Genomic DNA, 19,617 nt, shown 5'->3' with positions numbered 1-19,617 from the left:
TTATTACGAAAAATGTTGTCAGCATGCAGTTTGAGTGGAAAAAGATAGATCTGAGAATGTCTTCTTATTTGGTCGGCATCACTTCTGCTTTAATAACATCATCCCAGACATTTAGGATCATTCTGTGGAAGCAAGAAATCTGAGTCTGACAATCTATCGATGAGCTTTTTTTTTGCTTAAAGAAATGTATATAGCAACTTAAATTTCATTTATGTGTGCGTGTTTGTGTGTATATATGTGTGTGTGTGTGTGTGTGTGTGTGTGTGTGTATATATATGTGTGTGTGTGTGTGTGTGTATATATCTGTGTGTCTGTGTGTGTGTGTGTGCATGTGTGTGTGTGTGTGTGTGTGTGTGTGTGTGTGTATATGTATGTGTGCGTGTGTATATGTATGTGTGCGTGTGTGTATGTGTATATATGTCTGTGTGTGTGTGTGTGTGTGTATGTATATACAGATATAGATATAAATAGATACACATATATATATATATATATATATATATATATATATATATATACATACACACACACACACACACACACACACACACACACACACACACACACACATACATATACACACACACACACATATATATCTATATGAATGGTTTTCAGTGTTGTCTATCTTTCTGACCTCATACTGTCAGAGTTTATGATTCTGTGCTCATCTGGTCATTGTCTAAACACAGGGCTTTGGTGTTAAGCGTGTTGTTTACTGCACAGTGTGTGTGAAACTCTTCTTCGTGGTTTGACAGAGGGGTGAAGTCACGTTGTTTTCAAGGCCAAGTCTTCATTTGACATCCATCTGATGATGTTATCATGTCATACTCAACCGCAGAAATTAAAATGTGAATGTCTCATGGTTATGGTATGTCCGTCTCCACATTCCTCCCTTAAACGAGGGTGTGGTTATTTATTTGTGCTCTCAGGCAGAATGATTGTATCCTGGAATTGCAGCTCACGCACTCCATATAAAACAATAAATATCCAGTACCGGTCACATACGCTTCCAGTGACCATGGCTTGACCTTTATTTAACACTTCAGTTGATATGTTTTTTAAGAATAGAGTGGCCATAAGACTTGTACTACCTACAATCCAATCCTCCAGTCATACAGTCATCTTTTATCAGTCAAATCCTGCTTACATTGAATAAACCTGCTCTCAAAGAAGCGTGTACACTTTAGGGTTTTGAATTTAAAAGATGAATCCACCCAAAAATCTTTTACTTACCCTCATGCCATTCATTTCATTTTTAGGCCACAATGCATGTTGCACTGGTCTCACTTTTTAATGCAAGTCTTTAAAGCTTCAAAAAGGACATGAAAGGAATCTAGAGTTGATTAATAATTAAACCATGAATAATTGAAAAATTGATAATTTAAACAATGAATAACAATATACATTTCTATCTGTTCCTCACACAAAGCTATCGTACAACTGAAATATAGTGCATAAATCATAAAGTTATGGTGCATTTGCATCCTTCTTAATCTTGAAAGCCTCAGTGACTATTATAATTCTTCAGGGTTTCATCGGGTCTTCTTGCAAATGAAGGCCTTAAAAAGATCTTTAATTCATAGTCAGTTTATTAAACCTTACATGCACTGAAAAAAAGAAAGAAAAAAGAATATTTCCCACAGTATTTTTGTCTTGTTTTCCAATACAAAATGAGAAATTGTTTTCTGAGAAATTGAACAAAATCAATTAAGTTCATGCTTAAAATGTGAATGTTTATGTATCTTTATGTTAATCTAACTTTTATTTTTTAAACCGTTTTTGAGCCATTTCTGTGTGATCAGAAAGTACAGTTATTCCATATTTATTTATTTTTTATTTTTTTTTTAATTTAAAAATGCTATCTTTGGAAGTTGTTAATTCCAGCTGTTGCTAATGCAACTCATTTACATTTACACGTAGAAAACAGTTTGATTCTCTTCAGTTCGGTCTTTAAGTTTTCTGTAACTGGTTATAAAAGGTCTTAAAAAGTCTTAAACTGACCTTCACAAAACCTGCAGAAATTGAACTCTGTTCTTCTAAACTGTCAAACAGGTTTGGAAAGATATAGCAAGGTAATTAAAAAAAAAATACACTTCTTGGCATGCTTGTTTATTTTTTGGGGTGAACTGATTTCTTAAAAAAAGCATATGTTTTCTTTGGCATACCAACATGTGACTCTGATAATGAAATACAAAGATGTTTCCAGCCAGAAAAAAAAAATCTACATTTGAATTCTGTCAGTTCTTACAGTGTCTAATTGTTCATATTTTAATTGTAGCATTGCTGAAGGTCTCCACACACACACACACACACACACACACACACACACACACACACAGTGACAGGAATTTGCTGGAGTGAGCGTCTCCTCACATCCCGCTGTTTCAGAGACGCCGGATTAACATTAGCCCTGGAACCAACACACAACACACACAACACACACACACACACACATACACACACAGAGGTCCAAGTAATTGGTCAGTCCTGTTGAGTTTCTTTCAGAATTATATAACACCCCTCTGTGTGTTTTTGTGCAAATGAAAGGGCTTCACGGCCCGCAGGTAGCCAGCGGTTTCATCCAGACACAAGGGAACACAGTTAAGAACTTCACGGCTTTACACTTCGACACACTTTACTGCTGAATAGTGACTTTTACAGTATTTAATAATTGCTCATACTGCGCTGTTGTGTAATGATGTTAGTTCAGTGAGCCTCAAACAACATCTACACTAAAAAACAAAGTGTTATTGTGTTAATAACACTCAGTGATGGGTTTAAACCATGCACAATCTGTAGGGAGTGGTTGGGTTTAAGATGCTTATTCATGCTGAAACTTGACTGTGTGAAACTACTGTTTTGCTCCCTGAAGTATAAGCTCATAATAATTGGTCTGTTGACAGGAAAACTATATTTAACTTTTTTTGTATAGTACTTAAATATAGTGCCTGTCCTGTTTGTGGCTCCTATTTTTGTGCAAGTGACCAAATGTTTACACGCCTCTTTGTAATCGTGCAGATGTTACAGTATGCAAATTAAACACAGGCTGTAATTTAGTAATTACTTGAAAGCCGTGATCAGGTTCATTTTGTTTCTGGCCTAGTACACTACTTTCCTTTATATTAATGCATTTTTAGACTCTCCAAAGGATTCCCAGAGTGACAGAACTGTGTTTAGTTGCAGGTATTTACAGATGCATTATTTTAACACGTTCAGAGTTTTTGTCCTTATGTTTATATTTGTACATTTCAGTTTTGAGCTGCTCAAATTGCTCTGCATCATCAAGTGAGATGTGTTTTTATGGATCCATGCTGTGTTTTTTGTCTGTCAGATGGGAATTCTGAACTATTTGGTGCTATAAAATTTACTTACAGGCTTTTGCATAGACTAAAATTGGAGAAAAAAAAGATGTGAGGTTATGTGCTTGACTAGTCATATTAACTTGTTTGCTACTTACATTTGCATTGAACAGTACAGCGCTGTCCTAAAACCTATTTGAAATTTCAATTTAGAAAACTTTTTTAAAAGGAAACCATAGAAAATTAGTTTTCTGGACTGCACTCATAAGAAACATAAAAATGTATCTTATTGTTGCTTTATATATATTTTTTGGACAAAGTGATTGATTGATTTTTTACAATTAATTGATGAATACTAGTACAAAAGAACAGTGTTTATTTGAAATTGAAACCTTTTGTAACATTGTGTCTTTTCACATTCATTAGTTAAATATATCCTCACTAAATAAAAGTATTAGTTTTTTCAAAATCTTTCTTTTTTCATGCATGCAGGCAGATTTGGTTGACACGTTGTATGCAGTTTGATTGAGCACTTAACGTGAGCTTGGCCTATTCGTAGTCTTGCTCCATCATGACTCATAATGCATCCTATGACAAACAAATTACAAGCATAATATGTGAAATCCACTTCCTTTTTCATTCCGGAGCCATGGAGAAACTCCTGTGCCATTGTTTCAGGCCAGACTCCAGGTGCCTCTGCCAGCCACGTGAACACGCTGCCAATGCAAACACATTCAGCCTCAGAGAAAGACAAGCAGAGCTAATGATTGTGTTGAGGCCTGCGCCGATAAGTCACTTCAAGATTCTTAGTGTTTGCAATAAACCATGGAAAGTCCTCGTTTCCATACACTGGGAAATAACCATTATCAACATGCAACTGTGTGAAAGGTTCTTGATTTTGTGCTTTTGCATGTTAACATTAACAAATTAATGTGTCTATGAATTCATCCCTTTTTTCAAGACTTGTCCTTTATCTTGAAAAAAAGGGGATGAATTTATAGATATATAATATTTTTTACCTTTAAATTTAGCATGCGAAAGCACAAATGCATTTTGCATATTGATCTTGTTCAATTTACATTAGTGTTGGTTCTAGATTTATTTATTTTTTTCCCAGTGGTGAATTGCTAAATATACAAAATACTTTGTTACATTGTTAATTTTTGTTTAGTTAAAATTTATCACAGCTTTATTTTTGTTAACAAAACAACAATTGTTTTAGTTACCAATAAAAACTATTTTGAAAGCTGTGTTGCAACATTCTACTGACTATTGCATTTCACATTTTGACGCTGGTAATTTAATTACAACTATTTTATATGCATTTTAAATTACCCTATATTTCCTGTTTATATTTTCAGTAATGTTTTTTATGTGCTTTTTTAATTTAATTTTTTTATATTTATTATTAGTTTTATAAAAAGTTTTGTGTTACTTTAGTAAGTCATTTTAGTGCATCAAAACTCTAAAAATACAATTTAAGCTTTTCTTAGTTGGCTATATTTCTATTTTTCCACTTGATATTTTATTGCAGCTTTATTTCAATTAACCGAAGTGGGGGTTTTTTAAAAATAGTTTCAGTTTTGGTTAGAGTTGTTCCGATTCCGATACTAGTATCGGAAATATCTCCGATACCACAACAAATTCTGGCATCGGCATCGGCGAGTACATGAACCCATATACCGATCCGATACCATTTTCTTAAAAAAGACCTAGTTATGACCGCAAGCTTTGCCTAACCGCTGCACGGTTCTTCTTCGCTGCTCAAAATGCATTGAAAACACAGGAAGTTGTGCTGTGTTGCCACAAGCAACCCCTGTTTAGAGCAGCGAAGAAGAAATGAAAACGCGTTAGCAGCCCTTATCTATATATGACTGGATCACTCATCACATTCTAAACTGCCAAAACACAGTGAAGCCGCTACTATATTATAGATCAGTGGTTAGCAGTATGTCTCTGTAGTACCGGTAGTTACAGACTCTCGAGTATATTCAGTACCGGCAACTGCGTTCAGTCGCTTCCGTGTAAGTCAAAACGCAGGGCTCCAGACAGTAGCCGAATATATACTAGTGTCTGTGAATATTAAACTGCAAAATACTATTTAAATATTACTCCCGCAAAATCTACATCTCTGTGGGTGACTGGCACAGATGCGCGAGAGCTCGCTGTTTTGTAGTCTCTGCTGTGTGTCATGAGGACACGAACGCATAAACCGTCACTTCATGAGAATTTACCGTTTCATTTGAGAATACTGTCATATCATAAACACAGACACTCAAAGATCTTCATGGCAGCCCATTAAAATAAATGTTTGGTTTACATGAGTAAATTGACAATATATAAAGCTACTGTTGTAGCCTACAGTAATAATAATACATCTCTATAATAATAATAATTATGCCTAGATGGTTGCTTGTTTTTTACTTGTTTTTTACTTGTTAGAGATTATCTGATTAATAGATCTTTTTTTATATTCCTAGACTTATTTGTTGCAGTTTTTTTATACAGTTATATTGTAAAACTTAAATACCTTTTTTAGTTTGCGGTGTTAGATTTTTGGCTGCATTTGAAGTTCTTTTTTGCATAAGAAAATAAATAATACTGTCAAATTCATGTTAGATAATAAAAATACTGTAATAAATACAGTAGTTCACCATGTATTTGTTCATGTTTTATTGAGGGATCTGTCTGAAGCACACCATAAAAAAATTCTAGCAATTTACACAGGGCTAGTAGTATATACAGCTGTATATACAGATATACACCCAGGTATCGGATCAGTACTCGGTATCGGCCGATACCCTGAGCCCAGGTATCGGAATCGGTATCGGGAAGAGAAAAAGGGTATCGGAACATCTCTAGTTTTGGTTAACGTCATCAACACTTATGTTCATATGCCATTGTGGTGCAACTGTGTTGCGAATCCACTGACCAGCTGCTTATGAAAATATCTTTTTGCACATTCCCTAATCTGCTTTTCTTGTTTCAATTTACAGCCATATCTTAACTCCCTTTCCAGTGCATTAAAAATGTCTCTATTGTGCCATTTTTCATTGTTCATTGTAAAGCAATGTGTTTATTTGCCCATTTGGAGGTCAAGTCATTCAAAAATGTCAGTATCTCCACACCCCAGATCTGTCACGAATGGGAAAGATGGGCCGTTATAAATCTTGCATGCTTATTTCCTTCTTCATTTGTTCGATACAGTTTGATCAGACGAAGCACATTTACGGTCACGCATGTGTTTATTTGGACTGATAACACACAATGACACCCACACAAACAATAACACACACACAGTCCGGTGCGAGCCGGTCTCGCTGCGGTTCCTCGCTATGAAAACAGGATCATAACAGGAGGGGGTTTCTGTAAAGAGCAGCGGAGCAGGAGCAGCCTTCCCATTGAAACGCATCCCTGCTGAGATTACATGAAAAGCGCTGAGAATGTCAGGAAGAGGCTGCTGGTGGCGTCACTATGTAATGGCATTGTGAATGTGCTTCTTAGAAGAGCAGCTTTGAAGTTAGAAAAATAAACCCTGAAGTCTGATCTGCCACAGGTGCTTCGGAAATGTGGCTTTTTTTGGCTTAAGCAAAGCTATTTTTCAATCTCATATTCAATTGAGCAGTTTGTTCTGACACACTGAACTGGGAATATCTCCCAGACTGCTTTGCATCATAGTTTGCACAGGTTGGGGTAAGTGATGCCCTGATCTGTTATCTGACTTCTTTTGACTCCGTACGTCTGGATCCAGTGGTTAGTTTACATTGTGTGATTCATACGATTCCTGTTTTTAGCATCAAAGAGTTTCCTCCGAGCTCTCTGAGAACGTGCTGAGAGAACGTTTCAAATTCAAGACATGAACTCGGACTAGTCTCGGTGTTTTGGAAGAACATTCAGTGCAATTACTAAACTAAAATGGAATGGCACAGGCATCATAAATCAGTGAAGATTTACCTTGTTTTTATCAGTCAGAGTCATTTCATAACAGTTGCTACAAATATGTAACAGCTCAGAAATCTTTGTGGAATTACCTTGTTTTCTGCCAAGGCAGTGATGACTTTTTAATTAATTATGGGCCTATCAAATGCTCAAAAGCCACATTTGTATATATATCTACATGTGTAAATGCTATTTTTATATGAATAATTTTATAAATAAATAAATAATATTTTTATATAAAGTTGTTAATACAAAACAATCCGGATTATTTTATTATTTGTGTTATGTGTGCCGATGTGCGTGTGTAGGTTCAGTAATAAATATATATATATTGTCACGGTATGGAGCACAAGAAAGACACAGTGGGCGTGGCGTCAGGCCTCGGAGAGGCTTTTATTAACAGAAATCATAAAATAACAGGGAATAAAAGTGGCCAAAGGGGGAAAGTGTCCAAAATAACAGGGGATCTGGTGTCCTCGTTGTGCTTCGGGGTTCGTGTGGGTCGGGCAGTGTTCATGGAGGAAGGGTCCAGGCAAGGGGCGGAGTCCGGCGGCCGCACGCGCTCCCCTCCTTGGTCCGGGGCGCGAGGGGCGGCGGCTTCCTCTAGCGGCCGCATCTCTCTCGTCGGCCGCGGCGCTGGTAGGGGATGGACGGCCCGGCATCCTGGCCCGTCGGCCGTGTAAACGGGTGCGGTTCTCCTCCGGATCGCGGGTCCGGCTGCTCACGTCTCTTGTGGCGCGGGAGTCCCTCAACGCACCCTTCCTGGACCCACGAGGACACCAGTGTGCATGCACGGGGAAGAGACCGGTCTCCCGAGGAGAGGCGCGTTGGGCTTTTAAACAGTGGCGGGGATGAGGCTCCATTCACATCAGGTGTGCCCCATCACACGCCGCCAGCCCTGACTCGTCCAGCGCCCCTCCTCTCACACACCCACTCCAGTCGGGAGCCTGGTGAAGGGCGGCGATTTAGGACGGGGTGCCGGTGACAATCAGGGAGGAGGCAGCTGACTCGTCACAATATATATATATTTGAATGTATTTAAAATGTAATTTATTTCTTTGATCTAAGCTAAATTTTCAGCAAAAAAAAAATGTGAAGTATAGTTAAGATTAATTTTTTTTGTCAGATTTTGGATGAGATCGGTGAGCATGGGATCCGGATCTACCAGCTTCCCGACGCTGATTCGGACGAGGACGAAGAATTCAAGGAACAGACACGTGTCCTAAAGGTCAGAGGTCAAAGTGTTTAAGTTTATCAGCGCCTCCTGAAGGCTTTGATTGAAGTTGAAGGAGTGTGTTTGTGTGCAGGCCAGCATCCCGTTCGCTGTGATCGGCTCCAACCAGCTGATAGAGGTGAAGGGGAAGAAGATCCGCGGACGGCTGTACCCCTGGGGGGTGGTGGAGGTGGAAAACCCCGAACACAACGACTTCCTCAAACTGCGCACTATGCTGGTGTGAGTACACACACAAACAGACAAACACACAAACAGGTGTCTTAACCTCCTGAGTGTGAGAAAAGTGAGAGAAAAAAACAGAAAAATCATACTGTTTACATGACATTTTCCACCCTCTGACCCTTAGAGTTCAACACAGTGTTTACACTGCTGCACCTTCCAGACTTCTAGATATAAATAACCTGTTTAACTCTTTAAAAAGTACAATTGTGGGTTTGCACAAAAACTTTAAAGTGAGTTAACAAACCACTGTATGTATGTGTGTGTATGTATGTATATATATATATATACATACGTGCTTTTTTGATGCACGTTTTCACTCCAGATTCTCATTAATATAAGGTAAATGCATGATTTATTCTCAGTGATGTTTCTCAGTACTGTAATTCATTGAAAAGTGTAATACATTTAAATCAGCATAAAAATTTAAAATGCAATACAAGATACCACCATGGTGTATAAATAATGTTTTTTGCATTACATCGATTGAAATTTAAGAAAATGCCTATTGGTGGTAAAATAGAGTTTAGTTTCTTTATTTAAAAATATACTTTCTTATTTTATACACACATATATATACATAAAATGTACATAATGTATATTTGAAATAATATATGAATTAGTGTATGGTAGTCTTTGTCATCTACATTAATAGGAAATTGACGAAAATGTGCTAAATTATATGAATGTAATGTCTCGATGAAGAAACTATTGATGGCTTTAATTTATTTGATCAAAAATATAATTTATTTTATGTGCATTTATATATTTGAAATCAATGATATAAATTAATGTATGGGTTTCTTGTGCTACATTATCGATAAATTGATGGAAATGTGCTTAACTGTAATAATAATAATATCTTCTCGTTGAAAAATTGGTGGTAAAATATGCTTTAAAGTCCTAATGCATCGATATAATTTCCTTTTTTCTTTGCATTGATTTTGGTGTGAAACATGACCTGGATGATCATGTCTAACCATACAACTATCTTAATGCAGTTTTTCTGTGATTGTTGGCTTGATTTTTCTATGTGTTCTCTAGTGCCCTCTGGTGATGATACTTGTGTGTGTGTGTGTGTGTGTGTGTGTAGGACTCACATGCAGGACCTGCAGGAAGTCACTCAAGACCTCCACTATGAGAACTTCCGTTCAGAAAGACTGAAGCGAGCTGGCAGGTATGTCAAATCAACAAGTAAACCCAGTGGCAGATCATCAGCCTGTCTGTGAGTGAACGTTTGCTGTGCTCTGTGTTCCTGCAGGGCGGCTGATGAAGATGTGATGGACAAAGACCAGATCCTCTTGGAGAAGGAAGCTGAGGTGGGTCACAATGCACATGAATTTGGGATTCTGGCTACTAACTCAAAGCTTCTATTACCTATCTGTATACGTATGTTGTGTTTAATTAGTGTGTGGTATTCTGGCCTATGGGAATGTATATCTCAGCCGGGTGTGGACTCAATCAGAGCAGTTTGTAAACATCCATGTCTGCACAGGAAATGACACCTGCTTCCTGTAGGACAGAGCATACAGAAACACTTGCAATGTAAAGAGTGTTTTTGTTTTTACTGAGTTAATCTACCAAATTTCCCCACTAAGATAGTAAAACCTGAAATCAGCTACATGATTGGATAACGTACTAACCAACCTCAAAATATTTACACGTGCAAAATGGGAGGATTTTAGGTTTCAGGGTATGTTTAGAGGATAGAAAATATCATTAGCTCTCTATAAAAACTACAAAACATGAGTGAGTTTTAAGCATCATCTTTAGTGGTGTATTTAGATGAGCAGTTGTGTACGGTGTGTGGTGTAATTATCATGATTGTTGTGATTAGACCTTTATTAGAGACTGCTGGATAATTGTGTTCATGTTTCACTGTGTTTAAGTGTACGTGTCCATCTTCATGAGGTGGCACTATGTCAGAGTTTGTGCTTTAAAGTGTGAAAATAACATTTTTCGCTGGATAAATGTATTATGCATTGAACACCGGATGCCATGTTACAGTATATTGCAGTGATGCATAAATAAATACAGTAAGATAAAATACTGTATGAACTGTAATGTTGTGATATACTGTTACAATTTCAAATAGCTGTTTTCTTATATATATTAAAATGTAATTTATTCCAGTGATGGTAAAGATGAATGTTCAGCATCATTACTCCAGTCTTCAGAAATCATTCTAATTTACTGATTTGCTCCTCAGATATCAATTATTATCAGTGATCAATTACTAATAATGGTTCTCAGTTTTACTGTTTAATATTTATGTTGAAACTTCTGTGAATGGAAAGAAAAAAACATAATTTGTTTGAAATAGAAAACTGTCACTTATGATCAAGTTAATGCAGAATTGCTGAATACAGTTTTAAAATTAGATTTAATAAAATTCTAGAATATTTTAGAATTCATCCCTTCCAAAATAAGTTTTTATCAGTGTAATATTTGTGTGTACGGTGTACATTTATTATGTAGACTCTATATAAATGCACATACATACAGTATATACCTTTTCAAATGTTTACATGTCTATATTTATATTCATATAAATTATATTGTATATAAATATATTTAATATATGACCCTAACATATTTTTCTGAAATTTATACATGCACGTGTGTAAATATTCACACTACACACACATATATTATGTGAACAAAAACATTTGTTTTGGATGTATTTAATTGCGATTAATCGTTTGACAGCACTACAATATATATTTAAAATAGAAAACAGTTATTTTAGATCGTAATGTTTCACAACATTAATGTTTTACAGTATTTTTGATCAGAGAAATACAGCCTTGTGAGACTTCTATTAAAAACATTGAAAAATCGTATTATTCCCAACATTTTGCTAGTGTATGTATGTATATATATATATATATATATATATATATATATATATATATATATATATATATATATATATAATGTAGTGAAAACGTGCAGAAACAGTCTCTCTATCAGTTTTTTCTCTCTTACAGCTGAGACGCATGCAGCAGATGATCGCTCAGATGCAAGCTCAGATGAAGATGAAACCAGGAGATGACTAAGTGTGTGTGTGTGTGTGTGTGTGTGTGTGTGTGTCTATTTGTGTCTTGTGGGAACAGGAAGTGCCATCTGACTGGAGGTTACATTGTCCTGCCTATTTCTAAACACTATATGCTTGTCCAATCCCTCATGTTTATCAGATTAATGGAACGTAATTTTAATGTTGTTTAATTCATATAACCATATCACTATCATAGCTCAACTCATACGAACAACCTCAACCTGAAACAAACACTTTAATCCGTCAGGTTAAATGCTGTTTATAATGTATATCACCTGTAGCCAATCATGGTTTTATTGGCAATGTTCAGCATATCTGTAGATTTTTTTTTTTTGGATTTTCTGTGCCAAACACTCTTTTTAAGCTGCTTTGCTTGTACCAGTCATGCATCAGACTGGCATATGTTTACCTGATCACCTCGTCAATACTTTAAAAAGCATATGCATGGGATAAAATAAGAGGACAATGCACTGGTAGATGCACCTGGCCAGGTTTACAATTTTAGAAAATGTACCTGTTCATAATCATCATACATGCACACAGACATGAATTAATATCAGAGTTTGTTGGATTGGTGTTTGAAAAAGCGGTCACGTGTTAGCACATACAAATTGAAAAGTATCGCTAACAAATAAACATGCTCTCAAATCATGTTTCTTTTAAATGGCATTGATTTGAGCTGTGTTTGGCAGCACTTCCCTCTAGTGGACTATACAGACAAACAACCTAGAAAGCACATTAAACTACATTTTGGGTCGTGAAAATACTAAGACTAATGGACAATCTCTTGACATCCTGTCAATACTGATGCAAAATCTGATCAGCTTGTTGAAGGGAGATCAGTTAATAAAGTGGAGCAGCAAATACTGTTCACCTTTCTTATCTGTAGAGTGGAAATCTGATAAAATGACGGTAAAGTTATCTGTTTATTGTGGATGCACGGGTTCAGCTGTTGGTTCATTTTTTGATTCACAGAAATGCCTTAAAACTCCATTTAGAGACATTTCTTTTACACTTTTATTCTTACGGTTTGGGGATTGTTTTCTATCACTTTTTCATTGCTTGACTTTCACTTTATTTACTACTTAATCATTGATATCTACCGCAGGGATCTTTATATTTCTTGTTTAACAGCTGGAACATTTATAACTGTATGTTTTAAAGCTCATCTAAACGGTACAAGGTCTAAGAAATGGACTGAAACGCACCATCACTGCCTGCACATTGATGTCTGAGTCATTTCACTGCATTGTAGGGAGCTATTTGACTAATTATTAATGTTATGTCTGCTGTAAACACACTGATTTTGTTTTGTTGTATTTGTGGTTCAGCCCACTTATTTTGATTGGGTTATCTCCTGTTTAGGGCTCTTTTAAAGGATTAACACAGTTACAGTGTGGTACAGTAATGCTCACTTCTCTGTTTTACATGTTCCTTTTTGTATTTGCAGATGTTGAGAAATAAATCACTTTCGGAGTCATTTGTTTTGAATGCTTTAGTTTCTTGCAAGTATAAAGTCTCAGAAATGGTTTTGTAAATATCATCCAGGTCTGTTTGTACACCATAAATACTATTTAGCTTAACAAGGATTTTTTTTTCATTAAACAATTTTTGACTAGTTTTGTTGACCCTGCAAAAACAACCTGCAAAACTTTTTTACATTTTTATTATTTTTTTAATTATGTGAAATTAATTGACACCAAATGTAGTTTATTTTAAACTACTTATTAATTTTTAGATATTTATAAAATTAGGTAAATAATTTACATACAATTAATAATTTTTTAGTAAATGTAAACATTTCGGTTTTTTTAGGTAAATTTACAGCATGTTTTTATTAAGTAATGCAAAATGAATTGACACTTAATATAGCTTATGTTTTAACTAAATGTAAACTTTTAGAAAATTTTACAATTAAGTACATTTCAAATGCATTTTTGAAATATAAACATTTGATTTTTAGATAATTTTCACGGTAAATTTAAAATGTGTTTTTATTAAAGAATGTAAAACTGACACCAAAAATACCTTATTTTTATTAGATCTAAATATTTTTATGTCATTTTAAAATTAGCTACATTTAAAATCCTGAATTAATAAAGCAATTATATATTTTAATATATATTATAATTAATATTTAATAAAAGCCTTGAATATCATTGCTATAAAGCTATAGATTTATAAAGCAAATAAACACATTTAATTATTTGATTTTTGGTTTAATATATATTGTTTTATATTTAACCTTATTTATATTTGTTTGTACACAGCAAAAAACGTTGGGTTGTTTTTTTTAACACAACCGTTGGGTTACACATGTTGGGTCAGTGTGTTGGGTTATCTTAAAAATTGTTGGGTAATTTTTTTTTTTCGTCGTTGGGTTATTTTTAGTCATAACCCAACCGTTGGGTTGAATATGTTTCCCGCTCCTGTTCCAATTTTAACGGTCCAGTCAGAGACTCAGCGCGGACATCAGCGGCAGTCTGCCTGATTATGAAGGGTAAGTAACTGTTAATATAATCGTACGATGTATATAACTGTCATAACATTAAGTAATGTGTCTGATACGTTCATTTCTTGTTTTTATAAACGTAAAAAAAGTTATAATTCCCTTTATTCAGTTTGTTTCCCCCAGATAATCAGATCGATTGTAAATGAATGCTATTCCTGTTTGTTCGCCAGTATTAATACACTAAAAGATTAGCTGCAAAAAATGTTTAGACAAGTATACATGGAAGTGACGTCATCGGCCCGAGACGCAGCTCACTGATCCAGGTCCTGTCATGATCAAGGGGCAAGGAACTCGACCGGAAGTTGAAGTCGGGTGGGGGCTGCCATCTTTTAGCAGAACTTCACTTGCGTTAGCATTCCCATTGACTCCCATTCATTTTGGCGTCACTTTGACAGCGAATAACTTTACATCTGAGGCGTTTAAAGACTCTGTTTGTCCATTATTTATTTCTAAAGATACACGACAATGTATAAAGGGCTCCATTACCTTCTATGTTACATTATGGCCCCGTATAAACAGTTTTTGTAAAAAATAGGCTAACGATTGCGTCATAACCACTCGGCTCTCTGTCGCATTACCGTACAGACAGGAGGAGAAGCTCGCAGGCAATTAACTTAATATGGCGTACTGGCGTTACATTTTAAAATACTATACAAAATAATTAATCAGAATACTTACTCCTGCTCACTCACGACAAAGAACTCCCCGCTCAAGCTCGCAGTCTCTGCAAGATTAACGATGGCAGTTTGCACGCACAGCCACTTAGAAGATTTACATCTGTCAGACAGGTTGCTGACGTCGTCAAGCTTCGTTTGAGTCTGCGCGTCAGGAACGGAAGTGCTAAAAAACGCTAAAACTGGGCTTCATTTGTCTCAATTGAGTTCCAATGGGGTCGCTGTGTCCATTTCTTTTATTGTCTATGGTCATGATCAAGGGGCAAGGAACTCGACCGGAAGTTGAAGTCGGGTGGGGGCTGCCATCTTTTAGCAGAACTTCACTTGCGTTAGCATTCCCATTGACTCCCATTCATTTTGGCGTCACTTTGACAGCGAATAACTTTACATCTGAGGCGTTTAAAGACTCTGTCTGTCCATTATTTATTTCTAAAGATACACGACAATGTATAAAGGGCTCCATTACCTTCTATGTTACATTATGGCCCCGTATAAACAGTTTTTGTAAAAAATAGGCTAACGATTGCGTCATAACCACTCGGCTCTCTGTCGCATTACCGTATAGACAGGAGGAGAAGCTCGCAGGCAATTAACTTAATATGGCGTAGTGGCGTTACATTTTAAAATACTATACAAAATAATTAATCAGAATACTTACTCCTGCTCACTCACAACAAAGAACTCCCCGCTCAAGCTCGCCGTCTCTGCAAGTTTAACGATGGCAGTTTGCACGCACAGCTACTAGAAGATTTACATCTGTCAGACAGGTTGCTGACGTCGTCAAGCTTCGTTTGAGTCTGCGCGTCAGAAACGGAAGTGCTAAAAAACGCTAAAACTGGGCTTCATTTGTCTCAATTGAGTTCCAATGGGGTCGCTGTGTCCATTTCTTTTACTGTCTATGGTCATGATGAGCAGAGACTTTCGAATGGATCGTGTATCTTTATTCGGTAGCATTAAAACATTCATGTTTTCGTTTTATTTACTTTATTAACAAATGTATGTGTGTTAGCAGCGTTTGCTCAAGTTAAATTAGTTGTTAACATGAACATCTGCTGTTTATTTCTCTCGATGTGCACACTTTTATGGCATTATGTGTATTGGGATCGCAAATCATTTGATTCAGTTCGGGAGTTCGTAGCGGGTTCGCGAATCATTTGAGTCAATTTGGTGATCGCGAATCATTTGAATAAATTCGGGAGTTCGTAGTGGGATCGCGAATCATTTGAGTCAATTTGGGGATCGCGAATCATTTGAATAAGTTCGGGAGTTAGTAGAGGGATCGCGAATCATTTGAGTCAATTTTGTGATCGCGAATCATTTGAATAAGTTCGGCAGTTCGTAGCTGGATCGCTAATCATTTGAGTCAGTTTGTGAGTTCGTAGCGGGTTCGCGAATCATTCAGTTCGGGAATTCAAAGCGGGTTTGCGAAACATTTGAATCAGTTCGGGAGTTCGTAGTGGTTTCGCGAATCATTTGAGTCAGTTTGGGGTTGGCAAATCATAGCTGTATATGGATAGGCATTTTTAACTAATTTAGTAGCTAGTTATAATTACGTTTTCCACGCTTGTTTAGGTGTGAAATGTGAACTCATATTTTTTGTTTTAATGATGTGCCTTTGAACAGTATCACGTATATTAAAAAACTAAACAAATCGTGCCTAAAAAGTGCATGCATCTAGGCTAATGTTAAGTTACATGATGAAGTCATACTAGAGCGCGTGTGCATTTTGAGTGCGTTCTTTCACTGCATTATTTGGTGTATTCAAATGCATTTATGAATGCATGTGAATGATCACAAAATTCAAGATATGAACCCTTTGTGCCAAAATGGTTCTTTCTTGTCATTATAGAACCTTTTTAGCATAAAAGGTTCTTTGGAGTTGAGTAAAGAACCCTATGGTTCTAAATAGAACGCCAATGATCCCTTTCTTCTAACAGTTTGTTGTCACGACTAACCTTTAAGAGGGGAGCGTAAAACAGAAGCCATGTTCTTAGCGCACCAGCACTAATTAATTGTAATGTTACTGTAAAAGTGTTTTTATGATTTATTCATATTGAATACTGTTATGCATCTATTGGAATACCCTATAATTACAGCAGTTTCTCTTATAAAGCTAGATTGATTGACATGTTTTTTAAATGTGTTTATACTTATGTTTTAGACAATGGACTTTTTCGTGAAGGAAAAAATGCAACAATAGAATTTCTGCCTGTTAACTGAAACATCTCAAGGTAAGTAACCTGTTTAAATTAATAATACGTAAGTTTTCAATTTTATTGACCTATGACTTCCAAAAATTATGAAAAAGGACAAATGAGGTGAAATAAGCATAGTGCGAACTACGGGGGAGCTAGGGGGAGCTCGGCTCCCCTTAATAAGACATGGGCTCCCCTGAAAACGAGAAATCTGAAATTTTGGGGGGTCTCAAAAACTACTGACAATGTGAATATTTTTAAGTGCAATTTCAGTTTTGTAATGTGATTATGATGGCAAAAATATTATTCATTCATGCATGACGGCGATTAAAACCTAATTAACTTCAATAAAGATTAAAGACGTCACAGCATCAAGGTGTGGGGGTGCTGTGCTGCAAATTCCACATGTTAGTATGTCATAGGTTCGTAGAAAAAAATAAACGTTGGAGGCCATTTATCGTGCGCAAAGTCCTTCCATTATGCAGTTATAGCATCATAGCTAGGGCAAAAAGAAAACAAGGTAGTTCAATTAATTTTGGTATTATTAAGAAATTGTGTAGTGATAACGCACGACTGATTCACCTGCTGCAAGCACTGGTAAACCTCAAGCCAAGCCCACTGTGAAAACGCATGAAGCTGAAGAAAAGTAATCTCTGGGATCCTAACCCCTCTTGCTTCGAGTCCTCTCTCGCGTTAAACTGGAACAGCCAGCAGTGGAGAGACTGGAAGAGCCAATATACATGGCTGTGTGTTAAGGATGGAAGCTTGGGGTGCATCACTTTGTAACGCGTTGTGTCAGGAGGGGGAAAAATATGGATAGCTCACAAAGTAATTAGGCCAGACAAAACTCACGGAGGCGATTGACATTTAACAACGACTCGTTTTATTTCTCCAATCGAACTCGGGCAATTGTCTGTCCCATGTTCCACCGTCCACAGCGTAACCAAAACAAAACAAACAAGATTAAAACAAAATGATTTCCAAACAGAGATTACCTGCATACATGGGGGATTCGAGTCGCGCTTGTATACATTATCATACAGAGTGCATATACCGTTTTACAGGGAGCGCGCAGCTCTTAAAGGGGCCACATTTTTTTCCACTCGTTGCAACTTGTAAGGACGCAAAAAACCTTCTTCTGTCTGAAAAGGTACCTGGCACGCACTTGTCTGAGGAGTGGATTAATGATTAATGCTCAGAACCAGTCGCGAAAAATTATATATAAATACAGGGACAGCATTGCACACAAGATGGCCATTGAAGTGGCATTGACTAAACAAAAGGCGATTCTGGCAAATAAAGTAATTGAGGTGAATTCTAAATTAACGGAGGAGACCGCAACATCATTCAAGGCTGTCTTCCTGACCTATCAATTTGTGTCGATAAAGTATAATAGGGCATATTGTAGCTGTTATGTATCTTTGTAAGTCATTATATGTCCTTTTTTGAGGCACTCGTGTCGATAATGTATAATAGTGCATACACTTGTAGCTGTTGTAAGTCCTTATTTGAGGCATGCGCATGTGCACGACCTCCACCCCCCCCCCCCCCCCCCCCCCCCCAAAAAAAAAAAAGAGGTGGGCTCCCCCAAAGGACACGGTATAGTTCGAACACTGGAAATAAGTGTATTGTTGCATTCCGTCCAACAAAGCTTCCTTTCATTTACAGTGTACTTTTGTTCCTCCCTACAAGTCCAAATCAGTCAAAGTGTAAAGGGTGGTAAAATTTACTCACATTAGCCGCAAATATTGCCACAAATTTTCTGGAGGAAGTGAAAACTGGTTTAGTCTGTCTCTTAGTGCAAATGATAGTAGATCCCCACAAAGACTGTGAAAATGTAAACTGTAAGCTTAGCTTTTTTTTTTTACTTGTCTGTAAAATCTCTGTACTTTTGTCATTTAAAGGTCTTTGTGCAGACATTTTCTTTAAAACCCTTCCTGCCATCTGCACCATACCACACTAATGGAAAAATGGTGTGCACATCATACACGGAAATGAAGCGGTCCTTCATTGACATTCAACCTGTAAGTAAAAGCAACACTTAAAATTACAGTGCCCTGTGTAGTCAAGTCACCTTTATTTATTTTGTATAAGACACACGTTATACAATACAAATAGTCCCAAGAAGATATTTTGAATAAAGAAATGATGACAGAATTTTAATTTTTGGGTGAATTATCACTTTAACCAATTTAAATTTGCTATAGCTTTTAAATTCACTCATTTGTCAAGTGAGTTCATCAATGAAATATCATCACAAGGCATGTTAACAACTTATTATTATTTTTTTTAATTCTTTTAAGGTTGGCACTAATTAGTGCTGTACTTGAATAACAAGACAAGCCAGAATCCACATGTCCTGGTGCTTGGTGACAAGGAAATCTCCTCCCAAGTTTTTATTATATTAAATGGGCAGGCGATGGAACAGAAGACGATACTACAAGCAGTCGATCTGTGTTTTAAACTTTTCTTTGTATATGACAT

The 19,617-nt window shown here is 36.5% G+C and overlaps 1 protein-coding gene across 1 annotated transcript in view; it reads left to right on the top strand.

Annotated features, from left to right (window-relative positions):
- The window catches only part of LOC127963092 (septin-2), a 33,913-nt gene extending 20,681 nt beyond the window's left edge, over window positions 1-13,232 (top strand). Inside the window, exons 8-12 of the mRNA XM_052562757.1 lie at window positions 8,368-8,469; window positions 8,549-8,694; window positions 9,788-9,871; window positions 9,956-10,013; window positions 11,685-13,232. Coding sequence (XP_052418717.1) covers window positions 8,368-8,469; window positions 8,549-8,694; window positions 9,788-9,871; window positions 9,956-10,013; window positions 11,685-11,753 — 459 coding nt within the window. The 3' untranslated portion in view covers window positions 11,754-13,232. The remainder of the gene's footprint in view (window positions 1-8,367; window positions 8,470-8,548; window positions 8,695-9,787; window positions 9,872-9,955; window positions 10,014-11,684) is intronic.
- Window positions 13,233-19,617: the final 6,385 nt, after the last annotated feature.

This window comes from Carassius gibelio, chromosome B8 (genome assembly GCF_023724105.1).
Source record: "Carassius gibelio isolate Cgi1373 ecotype wild population from Czech Republic chromosome B8, carGib1.2-hapl.c, whole genome shotgun sequence".
Lineage (NCBI taxonomy): Eukaryota > Metazoa > Chordata > Actinopteri > Cypriniformes > Cyprinidae > Carassius > Carassius gibelio.
The sequence above is the reverse complement of the archived record's forward strand: the minus strand, read 5'-3'. Positions and strand labels throughout refer to the sequence as shown.